The 19,422-nt window shown below is 41.3% G+C and overlaps 1 protein-coding gene across 1 annotated transcript; it reads right to left on the bottom strand.

Moving 5' to 3' along the window:
* Positions 1–643: 643 nt before the first annotated feature.
* On the bottom strand, positions 644–18,899 carry ipo7 (importin 7). Its single transcript, XM_088992441.1, has 25 exons — positions 18,670–18,899; positions 16,473–16,554; positions 15,373–15,526; positions 13,949–14,107; positions 13,724–13,880; positions 12,459–12,548; positions 12,274–12,368; positions 12,118–12,202; positions 11,890–12,024; positions 11,563–11,662; positions 11,392–11,468; positions 11,169–11,285; positions 10,723–10,812; positions 10,400–10,565; positions 10,139–10,299; positions 9,150–9,278; positions 8,253–8,319; positions 8,023–8,148; positions 7,821–7,918; positions 7,641–7,736; positions 6,573–6,793; positions 4,781–4,992; positions 3,173–3,379; positions 2,965–3,081; positions 644–1,688 (listed from the first exon to the last, which is right to left on the bottom strand). Exons 1-25 carry the CDS (start codon positions 18,751–18,753, stop codon positions 1,591–1,593), a joined length of 3,123 nt encoding a protein of 1,040 aa, XP_088848567.1. The 5' UTR covers positions 18,754–18,899; the 3' UTR covers positions 644–1,590.
* Positions 18,900–19,422: the final 523 nt, after the last annotated feature.

Below are 19,422 nucleotides of genomic sequence, written 5' to 3'. Positions count from 1 at the left end.
ACATCTGGCCTAATGTGGGATGCACCTATATTGTCTGTAGTCCATTTTGAGGAGATTACTTGGGTGAGGTTTTACAAAAACAACAAATTGTTTCATCTGGAACTGCTTTATGTAACAAAGAGGGTACAGAAAGTGCTTAAGAATGAATGTCTGTGTCTTTGTGATGTCATGTTTAGTTTTTTTGTTCTTTTGACGTCAAGACGGCGCCGCGAGAGTGGCTGCCTTTCCAGCAGCTCCTGTGTTTTGCTTTTCTACGTTCATTTCTTACATAACTTTGCTGCTGTGAAATGTACATTTCTCCACTGCGAGACTAATAAAGGCAAATCCAATCCAATCCAATTAACAAGTACCGTACTATAGTTATACATATTTTAGCAGTCTATGGAATGGAGAATCACAGCAAGTTAAAAATCATGTTTTTTGGGACAGGTGTGTCAGTTGTCAAAAAATGTATGTTAATTTGTGTTCATACCAATGTCATTATTGATGAAAAACAGATGCTATGGGATAATCATTGGCCATAGGTCCTTTTAATTATTTCAAATACTAGTGAGCATGATTTTTAAAATAAAACTGATAGTTGCTATATTTGTGCCAGTGAGTGTAATTACCAAAAACCAAGAAAAATAACATGTTCGCATAATGAAAGTGGTGGGAAAGATTCCCTTAGCTGTTTTTAATGTCGTTATATAGATGGTTCATCCATACACCAACCAAATGCTTGAGACTTTTGTGTAAAGTTCAATTGTACATGCTTAGTAATGTATTCAATTGTACTTTTCAGTGCTCACAAACACCTGTCCTCTCAGCCATGATGAACACCAAGAACATTCTCCTCTAGCAGATTTCTTTTCCGAGTTGCCCTACCTCCCAGATCCGCTCTGTATGCAGACAAGCAGCTGAGGCAACAAACTTACAGCTGAGTTCATTTTAAATAGTCTTCAATTCTTAAAAAAAATTGCAGTCTGATACAGAAGGCTAGGAGACCTGAACAATATGAAAGTGCTCATTAATTTACAGAGATCAGGCATCGCATAGCGCTGTGAAGTATCCAATATGCTACATATGAATACAGTTGACACCTTACAAACGCCTCTGGTTGCTTTTCAAGGCTACTTGAAAAATCTATACCCTTGGCTTGTATGTACATAAACCTGACCGTTTATGCTGAAAACAACAGACCACCACAACCAGAGGTATAATCTTTATGGCCTCGTGACCAAGACAGTGATAATGTAATATTTAGTCCCATTATCAATTTCAAGGTTAATCCTCCAATTTTTTTCAGTGGGGAGAAAAAAAAATACAGGAGTTGTCATCATAACTGCCCTCTTCACTGGACTCCAGAAGACAATGTTGCTCAGAGCACTTCCTCTTGCATCGTGCTCAAGTTCTTGGTTTGTTTTCCCCAGCCATTGGTTGCATTTTGGTTGCTCTCCCGCATCTTCTCGTGCTATTTCCCCCAGTTTGATAAGATTGAAGAATGACTGAGAAGAACCAGTTCTGAAACCACTACTTAAGGGAACAACACAAGCTTTTTTTCACTTCACTACAATCAGTCACAGAGTAATAAAAAGTAGAGATGGTGACTCAATTCATTCCAGGAGTGGTGCCTCCAAAGTCAAAACTTGGTGGCACCACTGGCGCTGTGAACCTGTATCCGCCATGTTTCTCAATCATCCTGGATTCTGAAAGCGAAAATAGACAGCTTTATTACAATACAAGGTCTTATTTCATACAAAACAGGCACATACAAAACCCACAATTCAGTTTGTATCCCCATTTTTGGTGTGGTGCACAGTTGCGTTACTGGGAACATCAATTATGTTTTGAGATAAAAGTGAAAGATTGAGAGCAAAAAGTACTCTTAAAATAATTCTTACTATTGTATTTTTTGTAATTAATTGAAAATATATATCTGTCATCTATGCAAGCGGTGTAAAGCGATATGCAGAAAATGTCTTCCATTGGATGACAAAAGCTTTGAATATTAGTGAAAGCAAGTCACTCTTGCCTCAAGTTTCAAGTCCCAAGTAACTAAAAAGATGTGTGTACGAGTGTGTGGAAATCAAGTGAGTTGTGTCACCACAAAACTTCAGTCGAGTCAAGCTTGCTGAAAGTCACACAAACTTCCTCAGCACAATACAGGTAACATCCTACTTACGACGACCGGCGCGACTTACGACCACGACCGCCAGACCCTTTTTTGTTTTGTATTTTAATTCTACACCTGGCACCGCAACTCGCTAGCAGCCCGGCAACGCGTCCGACAATTTTGGCCAGCCAGCATCTCACTCTCACACAGCAATCGACCATGAGATGGCACCGGAGGGAGGAGTGTCCACTGACGCCGGCCGCGGACAGGACAAGAGCCGAGGCGGGTGGGCGTCGGCGCTCGGGATCGCCGCGGCAAGAATGCCGTGTCGGGCCCACGGCCTGCGCTGCCGCATCTTTGAGACAGTTCGTTCTGCTCCGGCCATGGTTTCGGGCCGCGCGTCGGCACGGAGACCGGGGGTAAGGCGGGGAGAGGGCAACCGGTATAACACCGGCGACCCAGACCCACGCCCGCCCCCGTGGCATCCGAATAAAGTCGTTTGCAAGTCATTTAGCACAGAGTCTCTATTCAATATTTTGAATAGATTTCGACTTACAACCGTTTGGTCGGAACGGAACCCGGTCGTAAGTCGGATGTTACCTGTACAAACAAATATTTCTAGCTGTCGGGACAAAAACAAGATTTACATCTCTAAATGACCAACAAACATGTATCTTGCATTCCAGTAGCTGAACTGTATGCCCCGATTTGCACCATATTAACTGTACTCAAAGTACAGGTCTAATCGTCAAGCACAGTGGTCCCCCTATCATTGGCAATTTGCGTTGCCGGACGATGTCATGTGCCATTGGTAAATAATATATCTACAAAATCTCCTTTTAACAACTGCAAACCAACTGCACTCTCACCATGTGCTGCCCGTCTCTGGTCTGCAAGTGTGCCAATATCAAGAAGCTGTTTCCCTTGTTCTTCATCAAGTACTTGAGTTAGTGCTTGGTACCACACCGGGTCACGCGTCTGTATACCTGCGGAAGAGCACCGATTATTCAAATAAGGCACATGCAGCTACAGGGAGTCAAAGAGATACAACTCGTTGCATTTATGTAGCTGCCTTACTCTGCAGTATGGCTTTAAAGATCTGGTACTCATCCACCACGTTGTCTTCATCGTCTACAGCAGTAGTGTAGCCCTCGAGCGCAGTCTCCTCCGCATCATCTTCCTCCCAGTCTTCGTCGTCTCCATCCTCTCCGGCCTGCTTGGCAAGCATCTCCAGGTATTCTTGACCTTCCTCGTCAATGTCGTCCTCATCGCTGCCTAGCTCAGCTACAAACAGAACAGGTTGAAAACATCATTAGAAACACCACAGTGTAATAATGCAAACAATGAATTTTATATGACACACTAAAGTGTTAATGAACAGTCCTTTGGAATAAATAGCACAAGGAGGCAAGTTAAACCAGTTAGACAAAGAATGAAGATTAGTGTTTGTCTTCATTTCCTTTTGCACTTTTTTATGAATGCAGGGCCGTCATATGCAGATTTTGAACCCATCTTAGATCCAACGCAAGATGAGAAAAAATAAAGTTCTAAATTATTAAAATATGCAATGCTTATTGGTTTGAGTGACTATTTCACCCATATGGGATCATAAATATTGTTAAAAGATTGACACCAATATGTGCAAAAATGGCTCTTCTGGAATGAATTTTCTCACAGGTCTGGCTTTGTATGGCCTGTCATGGTCCACAGACTGTTTTAAATCAGATTTCTAAATATGTTTTTGCATACAATAATATATTTAGTAATGTTTATGAATTAAGGATGAGGTTGTGCGACAGGTCTATTTTTTTCCTCCAATGTACGTTATGTACCACATTGCATGGTAAAATCCATTTTGGGCAAGCCTTATAGGCCATACTTAAAAACAAAAAGCAAACATGTAAATAGCTGATGTGCTAAAAAAACTGAAGACAGTTCTTAGAACTGTGAGTCGGACAGACTTGTCTTCAGCACTGCAGCGCAGCAGGGGACAGTCTTGGCTCCATTCCTGTTCACCCTCTACACCTCGAACTTCAATTACAACACTCCGCCCTGCCACCTTAAGAAGTTCTGATGTCTAAACTATTGTTGGCCTCCTTACAGAGGGAGATGATCGGGAGTACAGGGGTCTGACCAAGGACTTCGTGGAATAGTGCCAGCAGAATCACCTCCAGATCAATACCGGGAAAACCAAGGAGTTGGTTGTGGATTTCTGCAGGAAACAATCCTGACCTGCACCATTGAGCATCCAGGGTACGGACATAGAGAGGGGGACCTCCTACAAGTACCTGGGTTTTATTCTCAACAATAAACTTTACTGGACTACAAATACGGATGTCCTAATCAAAAAGGGACAGTCACCTCGTCCTACTCAGGAAACTGAGGTCTTTTGGGGTTCCGGGGTCACTCTTGAAGACTTTCTATGACTCTAAGGTTGCTTCTACCATCCACTATGGAATTATCTGCTGGTCAGGCAGCATCATCACACGGGACAGAAAAAGACTGGAGCGCCTCATCAACAGGGCCAGTGCTGTCCTGGGCTGCTTGCTGGACTCTCTGGAGGAGGTAGGCAAAAGACGGACTCTAGCTAAACTAATAGCTATAATGGAGAGCCCCTCCCACCCCCTCCTCCTATCTGTTTCCCTAGCTGGCAAAAACCAACCAACAGTCATAGTAAAATCATACCATGCTCATCATCATCATCTCCATCCTCGTCGTCATCGTCATCATCCTCATTTTCGTGCTCTGCTCGACAGGCATACGCCCTCTTGAGGCCACTAAAGAGCAGGATGGCTGCTGGAAGAAGCTGACCACCAACTTGGTTAATGACCTGGGGCCTGTGTTCCAGGTCAATGAGCGCACAGAGGCCCAGGATGCACATTTTCCTGTCGTGGAGGCTGTGTATTAAGAAAAAAGAAATGAATGAATATGTAGACGGACCTTGAAGTGAGAAGATTTCAGTCAAGTATCCCACAGAACATTTTCACAACGCTAACGACATGCCCATTCAAACATTTAATAATACATGTAATTTATAAGCGCCTTTCAAAACTCACTTTTTTACTATACTGTTCGTCTTCATTAGTGTCGCAAATACAGTGGGGCCTCGGTTTACGAACAGCTTGCCTTACGAAATTTTCAGTTTACGAACGTTAAATTTATGAAAATTAAACCTTAGATTAAGCAATACTTTTCTGGATACACACGGAGCGCCACCCCACCACGGCTGGCGGAGTAATCTTCGGCGGAAGAACACCAAAGCACACGAGCGAACAGCACCCCAGCCGGCCGGCCTACCTTTCCACACCCCCTTTATCTGAATGCACACGTCGATCGTCTTTACAGATTTTTTTACAGATACTTTTGCTGTTATGGGACCGAAAAAGACCCCACTATTTGACCAAGCTTGACCCAGGCTATTTGACCGATTTCATGCGGCTCTTCAAGGGCTTTCACATGACAAGCGTAAAAAATGTTTGATGCTGGCGCTTCCTTGTCACGTGCGGATACAGCAGGGGTCGGGGGCCGCGGCTCCCCACTTCCACACTTGCTGTCAATCTCCTCATCGACAGACATTGTGTAGTTATACGGTCCCTCATCTCTGACTGGTTGCCCACCCCTGGTCTGGGGCAATACAAGAGGTTGATTCTGTCTGAAGTCTGGACCCAAGCAATCAATGACCATCACAAAGGTAAATAAAATGTCTATTATACAGTGCAGTGTATTTCTTTCATTACAATACAATAGCACATTTATTATACATAGAATAAGGTATATTGTTTGTAGTTTTAAGGCCTATTTAGTGAAAATTACATTTTATGGAGACCTGGGAACGGATTATTCTCATTTTAATGGTTTCCTATGGGGAATTAATTTTTGGGATACAGACTTTGCCTTACACTTGTAAGTCAAGATCCCACTGTAACTGGAACTATTCCAGCTGACTACGAGCTAAATGTGCAGTTCATTAGAGAGAACCGGTCAATGTAAGTGCACGCATAGTTAGGTTTAGTCTTCAATTTAAAAAAGAATTTTGTGCCAAGTGAGACGACGAAAGCTGTAAACGTGGTAAAAACGTGGTAAAATCCCAAGTATAATAACACACACAGAAAACGTTTTGAACCCTTGAATGCGCCCAATTGTGCAACAATGCGGGCACTTTAGATTTGTCGCAGAAAAAAAAAAAACATTGCAGGTCTTCCACTATTGGGTACTTGCTAGTATGCAGCTTATTAGTTTTCCGAAATGTATCTGGATTTTTTTCAAAAGGAATTGAATGCATCAGTTTGAACAACAAGCATAGAAGAGGTTGTGATCGAACATTGTCCATGTTTATACAACTTCACGGGATTGACCAATAAAGTCTGAATCCACTTTGTTTATGTTGCTTTAAGTCATGATAACCCCCATGGAATACCTAGCAGTCGGTCAAACAATGAGAGCCGTATTACGGTATTCTTGTTGTAGAAAGGCTTACCCAAGGAAGCAGTCGACATCTTTGAGCCACTGGGTGATGAAGTGGTTTGTGATTGGCTCCGTGTTATTGGGGAATCGCAGATTCTCCAAAGTGTTGAGGAGCAAAGGTGGACTGTAGTAAAGTGCAGCAATGGCCACCTGCAAGCACATCGTCCTCAGCTCACTGGTTTTCACCTCCCGTGTCAAACGCTCCAGTGCCGCAGCGACAAACAAGGGCACAACCTGTAATTGCACACAATATATTTACTTAGGGCGGAATATGCATTGTGTAGATTCAACTCTGTTACCCTTAAAGGACAAACGACACCATTTTTTTTTTGTTTCCTAACTGACATCAGAAAAACGTTTTATACATCGGAAATACCCAAAACACGCAGGCTGATATTTTTAGTCAAATGCAAAACACCAATAAAAATGATTTAAAGTGTGCTAAATCTGCAAAAAAATGGAGCTGCGAATTGAGCATTTTCAGAAAGTCCCAACCCTAGTTCGTGACGTCGCGCCAAGATGTCTTGCCTTGCTCGAGAATCAAACCAATGGCTTCAGATTCGGAGAAGATGCTTTCTTGTTACGCATCCAGTTATGAATATGATTCAAATAGTTCTGAAGAGGAAAGCATAAATATTTGCAATCGATTAAAGACGATCTTCCTGGTCATTTTGAGGCATCAAGACTGATGTTTAGCACCCCGAGAAAATGCAGAAGATGGCGCCAGAGCTCCGTTGATTTGTCTGCTTGGAATTTGTGTCAGCAAATATCAAATAGCAGTCTTGGTGCAACACACAACGATTCACCATCGCGTTATTTATGTGTTTTCCTTCTAATTTCGCCATAAACACGGATAAATACGAAGTTTTCAGACCAAACAAAGTACCGCAAAATTTATTGCGTCCTTTCTCGGTCAGGGGCGTTCCGTTCCTTCCGTGACATCGGGACTCGTCACCAACTCAAAAACAAGACTTCCGGAATATTCAGCGCGAGTCTTAAAACGTAAAATATAGCTATATGCGGTGGAACTTGTCCAGACACGTTCATTGTCCTTTAAATCATGAGCCGTACATAGACTGACCTGGTCTATCCCTCGACCTTTGCATTGTAGAATAATGACTTCCAGAAGCTTGGCTGCATGGCACTCGGGATCTTCACCTGGATCACCTGTCAGGATCTTGGTGAGGTAACAAAAATATTGGCAACCTTATGTTAACAACACATCCTGCTTATGAACATGAAGTAGTTTGCAGCAGATTACCTTTTTGCACATATCATACATGATTTCCAGATATTTGGTGTCCGAGAGAAGGGTATCTGTATCAACTGTTACATAGTTGTGAAGGAGAGGCATCATGTCTGGGATTGAAATAAGCATTAGTCAAAAAACGGTGGCAAAGATACCAGTGTGGATCTGCAGTATTGCGTGCATCGACATGAGGTGGTCGTTTGAGGGTGTGAACCTGTGAAGTAGTCAAATCCATCCTGTTGGAAGACTTCATACACAAGGGGAAGGAGCTGCCACATTTGGGGTGACACCTGCTGGCAAGTCAAGCTGTGAGCCAATGACAGGATCTCCTCATAAAACTCTGGAAAAGGTTCAATATGAACTTGAAAATCTCTCTCTCTTACACACACACACACATAGCATAGACAGAATGTGGTTCATCAGGAAGAACTGGCAGAAACATACCCATTACGTGTTGTTGCAGCACGGTGGCAATCACTTGCAAACATATGCCCTCAAGCTGCTGTGTAATCTGTGCAAGGTTAGAAGGAAATTGAGGTCAAATCAACACGAGGTGCTTGAAAGTCACACTTTGTAAAATTTTGTCCAAAGAGAATGAATGTAGAATGCCTTTTTTTTCTTATGGGGTGCAGGTGCACTGCGGCGCTCTTTTGTTTTTTTATGTTAGCAGACTAACACGCACGCACGCGCGCGCGCACGCACACACACACACACACACACACACGCACGCACGCACGCGCTCGCGCGCACACACACACACACACACACACACACACACACACACACACACACACACACACACACACACACACACACACACACACACACACACACACACACACACACACACACACACACACACACACACACACACACACACACACACACACACACACACACACACAGGCGCACGCCCGCGCGTGCTTGCGCCCCTTGTTTTGTTTCGTGTTATAAATTCATGCTTTTGGTGAAACCAAGCGGTGTTATACTGCTCATGACTAACAATGAAAAGTCCACCTTTCCTGATTAAAGAGTAGAGCCCTTTTGGGGCGCCTCGTCTTTATTTTGTCACATCACTCAATTGTCTGCAGCACGTGAAAACACTGCTTTAGAATTGATGGCAACCTCAACTAATAGCTGCAAGTAAATTAATTGATTACTGACAGAATCAGTGTTTGGAACATAGCGAAAAAAGAGCATGTTCCAAGTGGTTGGTGGGCGGCTGAATCGTGTTGGCAGAAAGGCAGAAACCAGAGGAAGTGGGAACAAGAGAAGAACGCGTGTGTGTGTGTGTCTGTGTGATAGATCACAGGCAGCCTGCTCAGAGGCTTTGCTGCTTACCTCTTTGTGGTCCTCCACCACACTCAACAAGGTGTCAATGGTGTTGAGGATGCCCATCGCCGTCACAGCTTTGTCATCTCCTCCCTCCTCATCAGGCCCAGTCTGAATTACCTGGTTGAATGTCATAGCCTGCCAGAGAGCAAACCAGAGATTTGTGATCATTCGTGTGCAGTACATTTCATTTCACACATAAAAATTTGTGACTGAGTAAGTGTGGCTTTAAAGGGGATTTGGGAGCGAGTGAATATGAATATACAGTTGATCGTTGTGAGCTCAGGTTGGAGCCTGACTGGCAAACAGTTCGCCAATGTATGTACTGGCACGTGCCTTGACCATTGGACAGGACATTACAGTAAATTCAATCTACCGAGGGCAGACTGTATTAAAATAGCTGAAACATATTTTGTATTGGAGATCATACGACATTTTGTTGACTAATTTTGCTCAGTATTTGATTGCTCAGTACTTGATTTTGGTTTTAAGTGTGAAAATACAGTAAAGTCTCGTTATATCAATATTCTCGGGAGTCTGAAAAAATATCGATATAACCGGACTATCGATATATCCGATCCTGCGGGCATGTAATTTTCTCCTTGAGTTCATAGAAATAGTATCGTAATAAGCAGTACTATCGATATAACCGATATCGATATAACGAGACTTTACTGTATCCCAAACTTTAGACATTTGTATAAACTCTTTCCTCCTGGCACACTGAGGTAGCGCCAATTTATTTATAGACTGAATGACGCATCAGAGTCCATTAATACGAGTTGAGGAAAACTGAACAGTTTAAAACTGCAAGGCAGATTTTTCATCGTTTTTCAGTAATTTAATTTTTTTCCAAGTCAATTTTTTCAGCCATGATTTGGAGCATCTATTCATTTTTCATCATTCATCAATTCAAACCACCTCCTTTTTTAAACACAACCTGAGAATCGATCATGTCCTCAAGCTTTAAATTATATTTATTTTTTGAAGGTGCTTACCAGGTGCTGGGTCATCTCGACAGCAATGGGCGTGACCTCCTCGCTGTATTCACAGATCATTTTCTGTATGACGTTAGTGAGGTCATCGTTTTCTGTCTCCCTGACAATATGCAGCAATGCCTGCATTACCGGCCGAATGAAGGGGGTTATGTATTCTTTGGCTGAGGGAAGAAAAAATAAATACAGTGATACAAGAGGTCAAAGGGACCTTAATTACTCCTGAATTATACACAAGAGAAGTACAGTGGCATTTGCGATTACCTTTGTCCTGGTTGCTGATGAGAACCTGTAGGGCAATGGCAGCCTCCACCTTTACTGGCATCTCATTATCATTGATCAAACAGTTGCGAGTCATCTCCAGAGCAGTTTGGAGGTTTTGATCACTTTTGAACCTCACCTCACAGAAATATTGTATCACCCAACAGGCCTACAATCAATTTCAGCAGGTAGGCACAAAACGTAAAAAAAGGGATCCACACAAAATAATAATGTCAGAGAAATTTCAAAAAGACAGTGTGGAGATGTCATTTATAATTTTTCACAACTATAAATGCCCAAACCAACCTATTAAGTTGAGCACTTACTCTGGCTCTCATATAGCCCAGGTCACTGCGGAACAGGGGGAAGACATAATTCTGCAGCATGAACTCCATCTGGTCCTTATAAACTTTTTTCTATGAAAGGGAGATTGGGGAATAAAGCCATAATTTTACTCAAAACAAAACACGAGGATTAAAATGTCAATCAAAAATATGCCAAACCTAAATGACATTGACATGTACATGAAGCAGGTCATAAGGTTTTTAATAAAATAGGCATTTTATCGGAGGAAAATGTGAGTAGGTAAATTGGTAAAGTAAATTGATTATGGTTTGAAATTTTGTCAGCAGTATTAGAAACTGCATCCAGTTCTTTTTTAAAACATTTCCATTTTTGTCACCATAATTTATCTAGTATGAAGTAATCTGAGTAAGGGTGAGAAAGTTTGCCAATGATCTTGTCGGAGCAGGTCAGTTAGGCAATTTACTACCTTGAGCAGAATCTCTGCAAGGGAACCTATCATGTGGAGGGCCCCATCTTTTTTCCTGGGATCAGTGATAGGATCAGTGAGAATCTGGTAGCAGAAGCCCATTGTCTTTTGCAGCACCTTAACAGAACAAAACAAATGCTCATATTACTATCCAAGACTTTACAACAACTGAACATTTATTGACAACTAAAATCATAGGAGGAATAAAGGAAGATGAACTGACCTCCTTTCGTTTATTGCAGGCAGTAAAGAGGAGCGTCTGGGCGGCTGTCGTAGGAGAAATGAAGTCCTCAAATACATCTAAAATGGACAAAAGTGATTGATCTAAACAAATTCTTCATTGAGTCCATAAATTTCCCAAGGAACCACACCGCCTGTCATCTCCTTAGCTTACCAAACTTCATGCGAATGTATTCATAGGGGTCCTCATCCCAGCGCTCTGCATCCGCATCTGTGTAGCACATGAGAGGGAAAACCACGTCCTGAATGATGCCCTATAAGACAAAGTAGAAGTCAGACTCAGGGCAGCATTAGGACAGAAAGTACAACTTCTTCGTTTGCGGTTTCCGTCTGTCTTTCTGAGCATTAAAAACATGTTTTTTTTTAATCACAGGAACATTTGCACACAAACTAACAAGCAATAGAACTATGTTTGATAAATTGTGCCATGCATGAAAGCCTTAGTTTCTTCAATCTAAACTGCTTCATATTGATGGCCTACCTGAATGTGTGGTTTGAGGTTTTTCCATGTGAGAGCATGAGCTATCCCCTGGTTAATGTAGTTGAGGGTCTGCTGGAGTACTCGAGGAGCCACATATTGCTTTTCCTTGTACTGATACAAGACTTTCATCAGCACCTAAAAGCAGACAGATGGCTTTAAGATCATTTGCAATCCAATGTTTGGCCAGCGAGTCATAGCATAGAGTAGGTCACAGCTTCTAATTCATACCTGCTGAGCTGCCACTGCATATTCCTTGAGGAAAAGTTCTGCAAACTCTGTGTACTCTTTGGTAGTATTGCCTGGGCTTCCATATCTACAAATTAAAATAATTTCTAGTTTTTGTAAGACATCAATGACATATTAAGACTGTAATTAGATCTGTACCTTTCAAATAGCCTCGCTAAAATATGAAGGGCCCACTTCTTACACTTCCACCAAGGAAGCTCAGGACGCTCCGCTTCTTCAACCTGTAATGTCTCCTGAACCAAAAACGCCCAAGGCGGTGCATAAAGAGCATATACATATGTGGAAGAGATCATGTGTCATTTTAAAGTGCCGCAGTGACTCACCGGTGGGACGTCTCTATTTACTACAGTCTTGAGAATCTCCATCCATTCTGTCAGGTTCTGTCTGTTGATGAGTTCCAGTGGGAGGTTATACTGTGGAGAGAGAAAAGTCAAATACTGCACATATTTTAACAAATCGATTTGTCATAAACACAGACCAAACTCTTGAATATCGCATGTTGAAGATTGTGCTTTTGCAGCACATTAGTTGCAGCAGCTCTAAAATGGCTAGTTATTAGTTTAGAACAGTATGACACATCTAGAGCCACAAAACATGCTAGATTATAAATCTTTTCAGATTAAATGTTGTTCTTCCCGGTAGTTCTTCATTTGTGTCCCATCAAAACATTTCACAAGCAGTGGGGGACGACGCACTTGTTTCATGGAGAGGTTCATGATTATAGATATTAATAGTCTGCCAAATGTGTGGTCAAATTGTTTAGGTTGAATACTTCATTTGAACAGACAACATATATACGTACAATATATGAAATACAAAAAAAGAAAAAAGCTGCAATAAATGACCACATTCAGTTTAGAACAATAGGTGGAGGTAAAACAAAACAATCTGTCATCCCACTTCCCCATTGACTATCATTTTTGATTCACGGTATATTACCGTGCCGACGCGAGTTGCGGCAGAAAGTACCTGTAAAACAATAGACAGTAGTGTTGCTAAGCGGTGGACAGGGATCCCAGGTCATACATTTTGTTTATAAGCAAGGTTTGTGACATTAGTTAGCCTTCCACAGAACATCTTAATGAAGGCCTCTTCACTATTTTGTGGGGAAAATCTGGTTGTTACAATGAAGAATGTTATAAAGGTGTTCGTTGGAAGCAAAATCGGAGAATTGAGACTTTGTTGAAACACAGTCCGTCCATATTAAAAAAAAACAAGTATCTATATATCGTACTGTATTGGAGGCCCTCCCCCGTCTTTCAATGTACTTTTCGGAGGTATATCAGGCCTTACTCAAGAATCTTCAGACCTTTAAATTTTCAATGAATGGACTTCAGTTATCTGCTAATTTTCATTCCTCATGAGCTGGCCCAGTCTCGAAAATATTCTGCATTGTTACAAGTCCAAAGATCACAATTTATTTCAATCAGAAATAATGAGGCTTCATATGATTATTACTCTTCTCAAAATTGTACGCCCTTGGGTTTTCTCGAAAACTGTAGTCCTTGTATTTGCAGTTACAATAGTATATATATTCAAACTTTAAAAACTGTTTTTTCACAGGGCCTAAGCACCAATGTGGCTTTACCTGGAAAAGGGCATAGAGGATTTTGAAGATCTGTTTCTGTACAAGTACAGAATCGGTGGAGTGATCTAGGATAAGCTGGATGAAACGGTCTTTCAACATGGGCATGAAGATGTGCATGGCAGCGACCAAGGGCTGACGTTCCTCAGGCTTCTTGTATCTGTTCGATATGGAGAAGTCAGCGTCGGGCATGACAGCAGGTTCCCATCAAATGGTACACTGACTCACTCATAGTTCTTCACCAACTGGTAAAGGCAAAGCAAGATGCCGAGCCACCCTCCACTGTTGTCGGACTGAAGGTAAAAGCCAATTTTGTCCACAATGGTTGTCCACTTAGCAGGGTAGTCGTGCTTGATCATGTGATGGATACACGTTGTCAACTGCACCCTGTCCAAAGTAAAAATAGATACGTTTCATGCAGAGGTTCCAAAATATTACATTTGAAACTTCAGACCTCCTACTCTGAAATGGTCATTCTTTCCAATTTCTATTAATTTCTGTTTACGGCTGCAAATTATAAACACAAGTAGAGATGGCGAAGCTAGACTGTGATTGGCTGCTGTGACGCGCATTTTCAGTGGCTGAGTGTAAACTAACATCAATCGTCTTCACCCGTCTCTCACCCCTGCTATACTCGTTCATAGTCTTATCACCTCCCAGATAGACTATTCAAATTCACTTCTCCTTGGTGTCCCTCAGAAACTTCTCCACAAACTTCAACTCGTCCAGAATTCTTCAGCCTGGATCATCACCAGAACCTCATCCTTTCACCACATCACCCCGTCCTCCAAGAGCTCCACTGGCTCCCGGTCAAATATAGAATCAACTTTAAAATTCTTCTTTATACATTTAAAGATATCCATAACCTTGCCCCCCCCCATGCCTATCTGACCTTGTTCAAATTTCTATTCCCTCTCGTTCCCTCAGATCACCCCCCCCTCCACCGCTGTGTGCCCTCCATCTCAGCACGATGGGGGACAGAGCTTTCAGCTGCTCTGCCCCAAACTCTGGAACTCACTTCCTCCGAACATTTATAACATCGATTCTCTTCCCACCTTCAAATCCCATCTAAAACCCACCTATTTAAAATCTCATTTTCTTTGTAGCTCTTTCTCTTGGTTCTATTTGTAATTGTATTTTATGTATTGTGTTCTATTTTATTGTATTTTATTTATTATAGTACCTATGCTTGTCGGTGACTGTAAAGTGTCCTTAAGAGTTTTGAAAGGTGGTTATAAATGAAATGTATTATTATCCGCAGAAAAAAAAAGATTTTGTGACTGTAAAGTGAAGAAGAAGAAAGTGACCATGAGCGTTTTGAAAGGCGCTTAGAAATTGAATGTATTATTATTATTACTATTAAAAATAATAATAATAATAATAATATATATATATTATTTTAAGCACCTTTCAAATCTCTCAAGGACACTTCACAGTCACAGGATATTTATTCTGTGGGTGAGTAGTGGCACAGCTGATCATTGTAACATCATTATTCATGATTATATATTCACATAACCCTACTTATGTTGCCCTTTGATATATGACAGGCATGGTGCTTTTGAGGCCACCTGTACAGACTACCAAATTACTATGACCAATTTTTAGGGACCAATGCAATATAATATCCGAAAATAAATGTGTGTAGCCACCTGATGCGCTCGGGTGAGTGGATGATAGCTTCCACTATAGTGTCTCGAATGAATTGTCTGTCTTCATCGGGGATGTTGTTGACAGGCGTCTCCGTGGAAGAACCATCTGCACCACACCAGTGCTGAGTTATCATGTTCTTCAGATAAATAACACCTATATTGAAAGGGATTTAAAAAAAAAGCGGTTAGGGGTGAAGAAAATTGACAATCCTTAAACGTGTGTGCAAACACCTAGATATACAAATGTCAACAATACTTTTCATCTTACCGTTCCATGGATTGAAAGACCTTCAATCAATTTCATTTTGAATGTGACACAAAGATGGTATCATGCTATATATATATATAGTATGTGTACAGTATAGGGGTTGGTCGATGGTAAAGAATGAGGTAATGGGGGTGCGGGCCTTGTATGAGGCAGACACGAGTCTGGTTGGCCAAATACCAACGGTCTTGCCTTGGCAGAATTCATCCTACCAAACAACAAATTCTAATAATAAAATATCTAAAAATCTCTGACTGTTGTGTTCTTGTTCGTGATTAGTACAGTATTATTTTTCAATATTAAATGTCAAAGCTACAAAATCATCCAAATTTGCAAATATCTTGGCAAATTGTACTGTAATCATATATTGGTTTACACGCATATGAATAAACGGGCACATGTAGAACACTTCCGCCATGCTCGCCCTTATTCAGGGAGGCACGGTGGCGGGTTTGTTTTCATAGCTTGTTTGAAGGGATAGGCAATATGAAAAATGCTCCTAAATAAGTCTGCCATGCCTCATTTAAAGAGGCTTCCCCACTATAGTGCATTGTTAAATAGCTGAGACTGGCAGATACACATACGAGTTTCCAGATTTCATTTAGATTTTACAGGTTCTCCTGTAGAACCTACTGGGTCCAAACTGAATTCAACTGCAAATAAATGCCTTTTAAAATCTTCCCACACGAGTTAGATCTTGAAATGGTGATAATACTAACACCTCAACTTTTTTCATTTGTTTTCATTCAAACCTTTTATTTTGTAATTTAGGTTTAATCCATAGTGCTCAATTAGACAGTTGACAGAGAAGATAAATAATGTACAAAAGACTCACCTGCTTGCCTGACTGGCAAATCCAGTTGATCAGTCATGGTGATACGCAGCAGAGTGGATAAAAAGTTGACCTGGGTGTGAACCTGAACATCAGAAATGGAAAGAACTCATCACATGCAAAAAAAAGGCACTTCTACCATCAAAAAGCATGCATCCATCTTGTTTACCACATATTCACACGGGTGTGCCACTTTAAACCACGCACAGGGTTGAGTACATCATGGATTGGTTGCTAGCCAATTGCAGTGTGTACATAGAGAAAGGCAGTCCAAAATAGACAAACACCCATTGAGTCACCGATACATCTGTGACGTGTACACAACAAAATCCAGCTAAAATTGGTTTGTCAAATTCATTTTAGAGCATCAATGACCTAAATATGTACAATTATCATCTGACAAAATGTAACCCATGTCCAATATTACACTTAAATTGTAATTCTAATTCAGTCACCTGGCCATTTTCCACACAAAAACACAACAACAAAATTGCACATTTCTTTATTTAGAAACCGTGCACTTGAGCAAGACTCCATCTTCATCCAATGTGCTTTTCGCTAGCTGCATCACTTGATCACAAGGTTAGAATTTCTACCACCACTATGACAAATTTGGACCTGCTGCCAGCTGCATTATGAACACAATCAAAGATGACAAGATAAGAAAAAAGGGCACATCCAATCCAATGGAGACATTCCCAAATCACAGCAGCGAAGTTATGAAAGAAAAAAGGAGAGCAACTAAATATATGGGCTTCTATTAAGGCAGACACTGTTGCGGCACCATCTTGAAGTCAAAATAACACTACACAACATGTCAGACAGTCATTGAATCTTTACCACTTTTCTGGATCCCCTTGTTGTACGAAGCAATTATAGATGAAAAATGAGAGGATTGAATAGTCCTTTCACAAGTGAATCAGACGTGGTATATTGTGCTAATGAGTTATGATATACGTGGATATTGTGAATCACGACTATGTTTAAAATGGCTCTGTCGTAACGCGGAAACAGAAAACAGATACATTAGCACATCTAACAGCTCAATGAAGGTTCTATTAGCCTCACATTACCAGTGGATCAGTACAGGGTTGCAAAATTTACCAGGACTTAACAGTAAAAACAGGAAACCAAAGAGATATTGCTGAATATCAATCAAAGTTTGGCACCAAACACAAACGGACAAATGGCAGACCAGAGTGTTTTACATATACGTACAACCATTGCCATGAGTAATTATAAATATATTATTAGAAATGAGTTGCCTACCCTTCCAATTATGGTTCCTAAATGAGTCCTGGTTATCCCAAGTTTACGTTTTATGATATTTGTTTTGCGTTCATACAGGTCTAAATTTTTTTTAAAAATCGTGGAAAAGCAGTGTAAATAGGTTAGTTTCGTTACACAAATACCCACACAAATACGAATATGGAACGAACCTAAATACGACAGTTGTTGATTTTTTTTAATCACGAAGAGTTGAAGCAAACGTGGGGTTTAATATGACAGAGACGCCGACATTTCTTCTGCCCGAAGCAATGCGCTATCGTGAATATGTAGTAAACTCTGCTTCGGAAAAACCCGTGTATTCAAATATATTTCAAGATATTCAAAAAGTAGTTATTTTAACACGTCGTCATGCTTAATGAATATCGAAAGTGCTAGTTATATCTGATGACTCTGAAATATGTCGACGTTGACTCGCTATGGCATTGCTAGAAGGCTTGTCAGTGACACGTGAGCAGCAGCAGCTAAGTAACCCGTGCTAATTTAGCTCATCGTTAACCCAATAGCGTAACGTTTTTCTTCGATGCACTAAATGGCGGCTGTTTCCCCGATTTTTCTACATTTTGCCCACACCGTTTACTTTAAATTACACGTGCGCGTGCTAGGCTAACATGTCTTTTTGAGAGGGGCGAGTAGGCGAGGCGGCTAACTTAGCGATATTAGCCACACAGCTGGCTCATTCAAATGGCGATACACCAAGAAGGCAAAACAACATGACTAGGATTAAAGGTGATCTGCCATTCACTTCTGTGGTGCCCCGACAACGTGAAATGTAACACTGGGCCGGTTACGGTAACAAAGCCCAGTCTGTGCAATCGTATCATTTTTATGTTATGAGCCGAGGCCCGATGTGAGACCGCGCCATCATCAGCCACGAAAAAAAGCCCAAATTGGAAACCTTTTTTTTTTTTACCTCACTGAGTTTTCTCTCCGCCGCCTCTCGGAGGTTGGGGTCCATGGTGCCCCGGAGGGCTTCGATCAAAACCTCGGGATCCATTGCTGGGTGGTGTGGAAAAAACAAACCGGGCTTGCTTGGGTCGGATTGTAGCTATTTCAGATGTCTTATCAGCTCCCAAGCACTGCGCACATGGACGCACAGCTCTCCGGTTACCCGGCGCGAAAGGAAGAAGCTAATGAAGTACCCGGATAGATCAACGCCAACCGTGTACGACCAATTTCCGGCTACTTGCGCAAGCCTATGGGACTTGTAGTTTTTCCGTAATTGCAACAAAAACGTCAAATAATCCAAGTTTTACATGTCTCCCCTCCAATTAAGACCAAAAAACAATTGAACGAAACTATATTCAGGTTTTTACAAGATAACAACATTTTTATCTGTGTATACTAATCGCTCATAGTCCCAAAAAGAGTGTTTTTTTAACGGATGGCGGGATGGTCTTGATGAGTAGGTTGATGTCGGAAAGTTCACGATCTCACAAAAGGGGATGACAAATAGAACATTTCAAAGCAAATGATGTAATATCCCTTATGATCATTGTAAAGTGTCACGTGAAAACACTAGATGACACCTTGAAGCAAAGAACGGTGGGAAACTCGGAGGTTGTAATCACTTGTCGTCGGGTTTGACATATGGATTATTGTGCTAACAGGAAAAAGATGTATTCAATTAAACCTAAAATTATGGTGCATGGGCGGATTACTAGTG

This window comes from Hippocampus bargibanti, linkage group LG03 (genome assembly GCF_051943395.1).
Source record: "Hippocampus bargibanti isolate YZ-2025 linkage group LG03, ASM5194339v1, whole genome shotgun sequence".
Taxonomy (NCBI): Eukaryota; Metazoa; Chordata; class Actinopteri; order Syngnathiformes; family Syngnathidae; genus Hippocampus; species Hippocampus bargibanti.
Note: the sequence above shows the minus strand (reverse complement) of the source record. Positions and strands in the feature narration are given on the sequence as shown.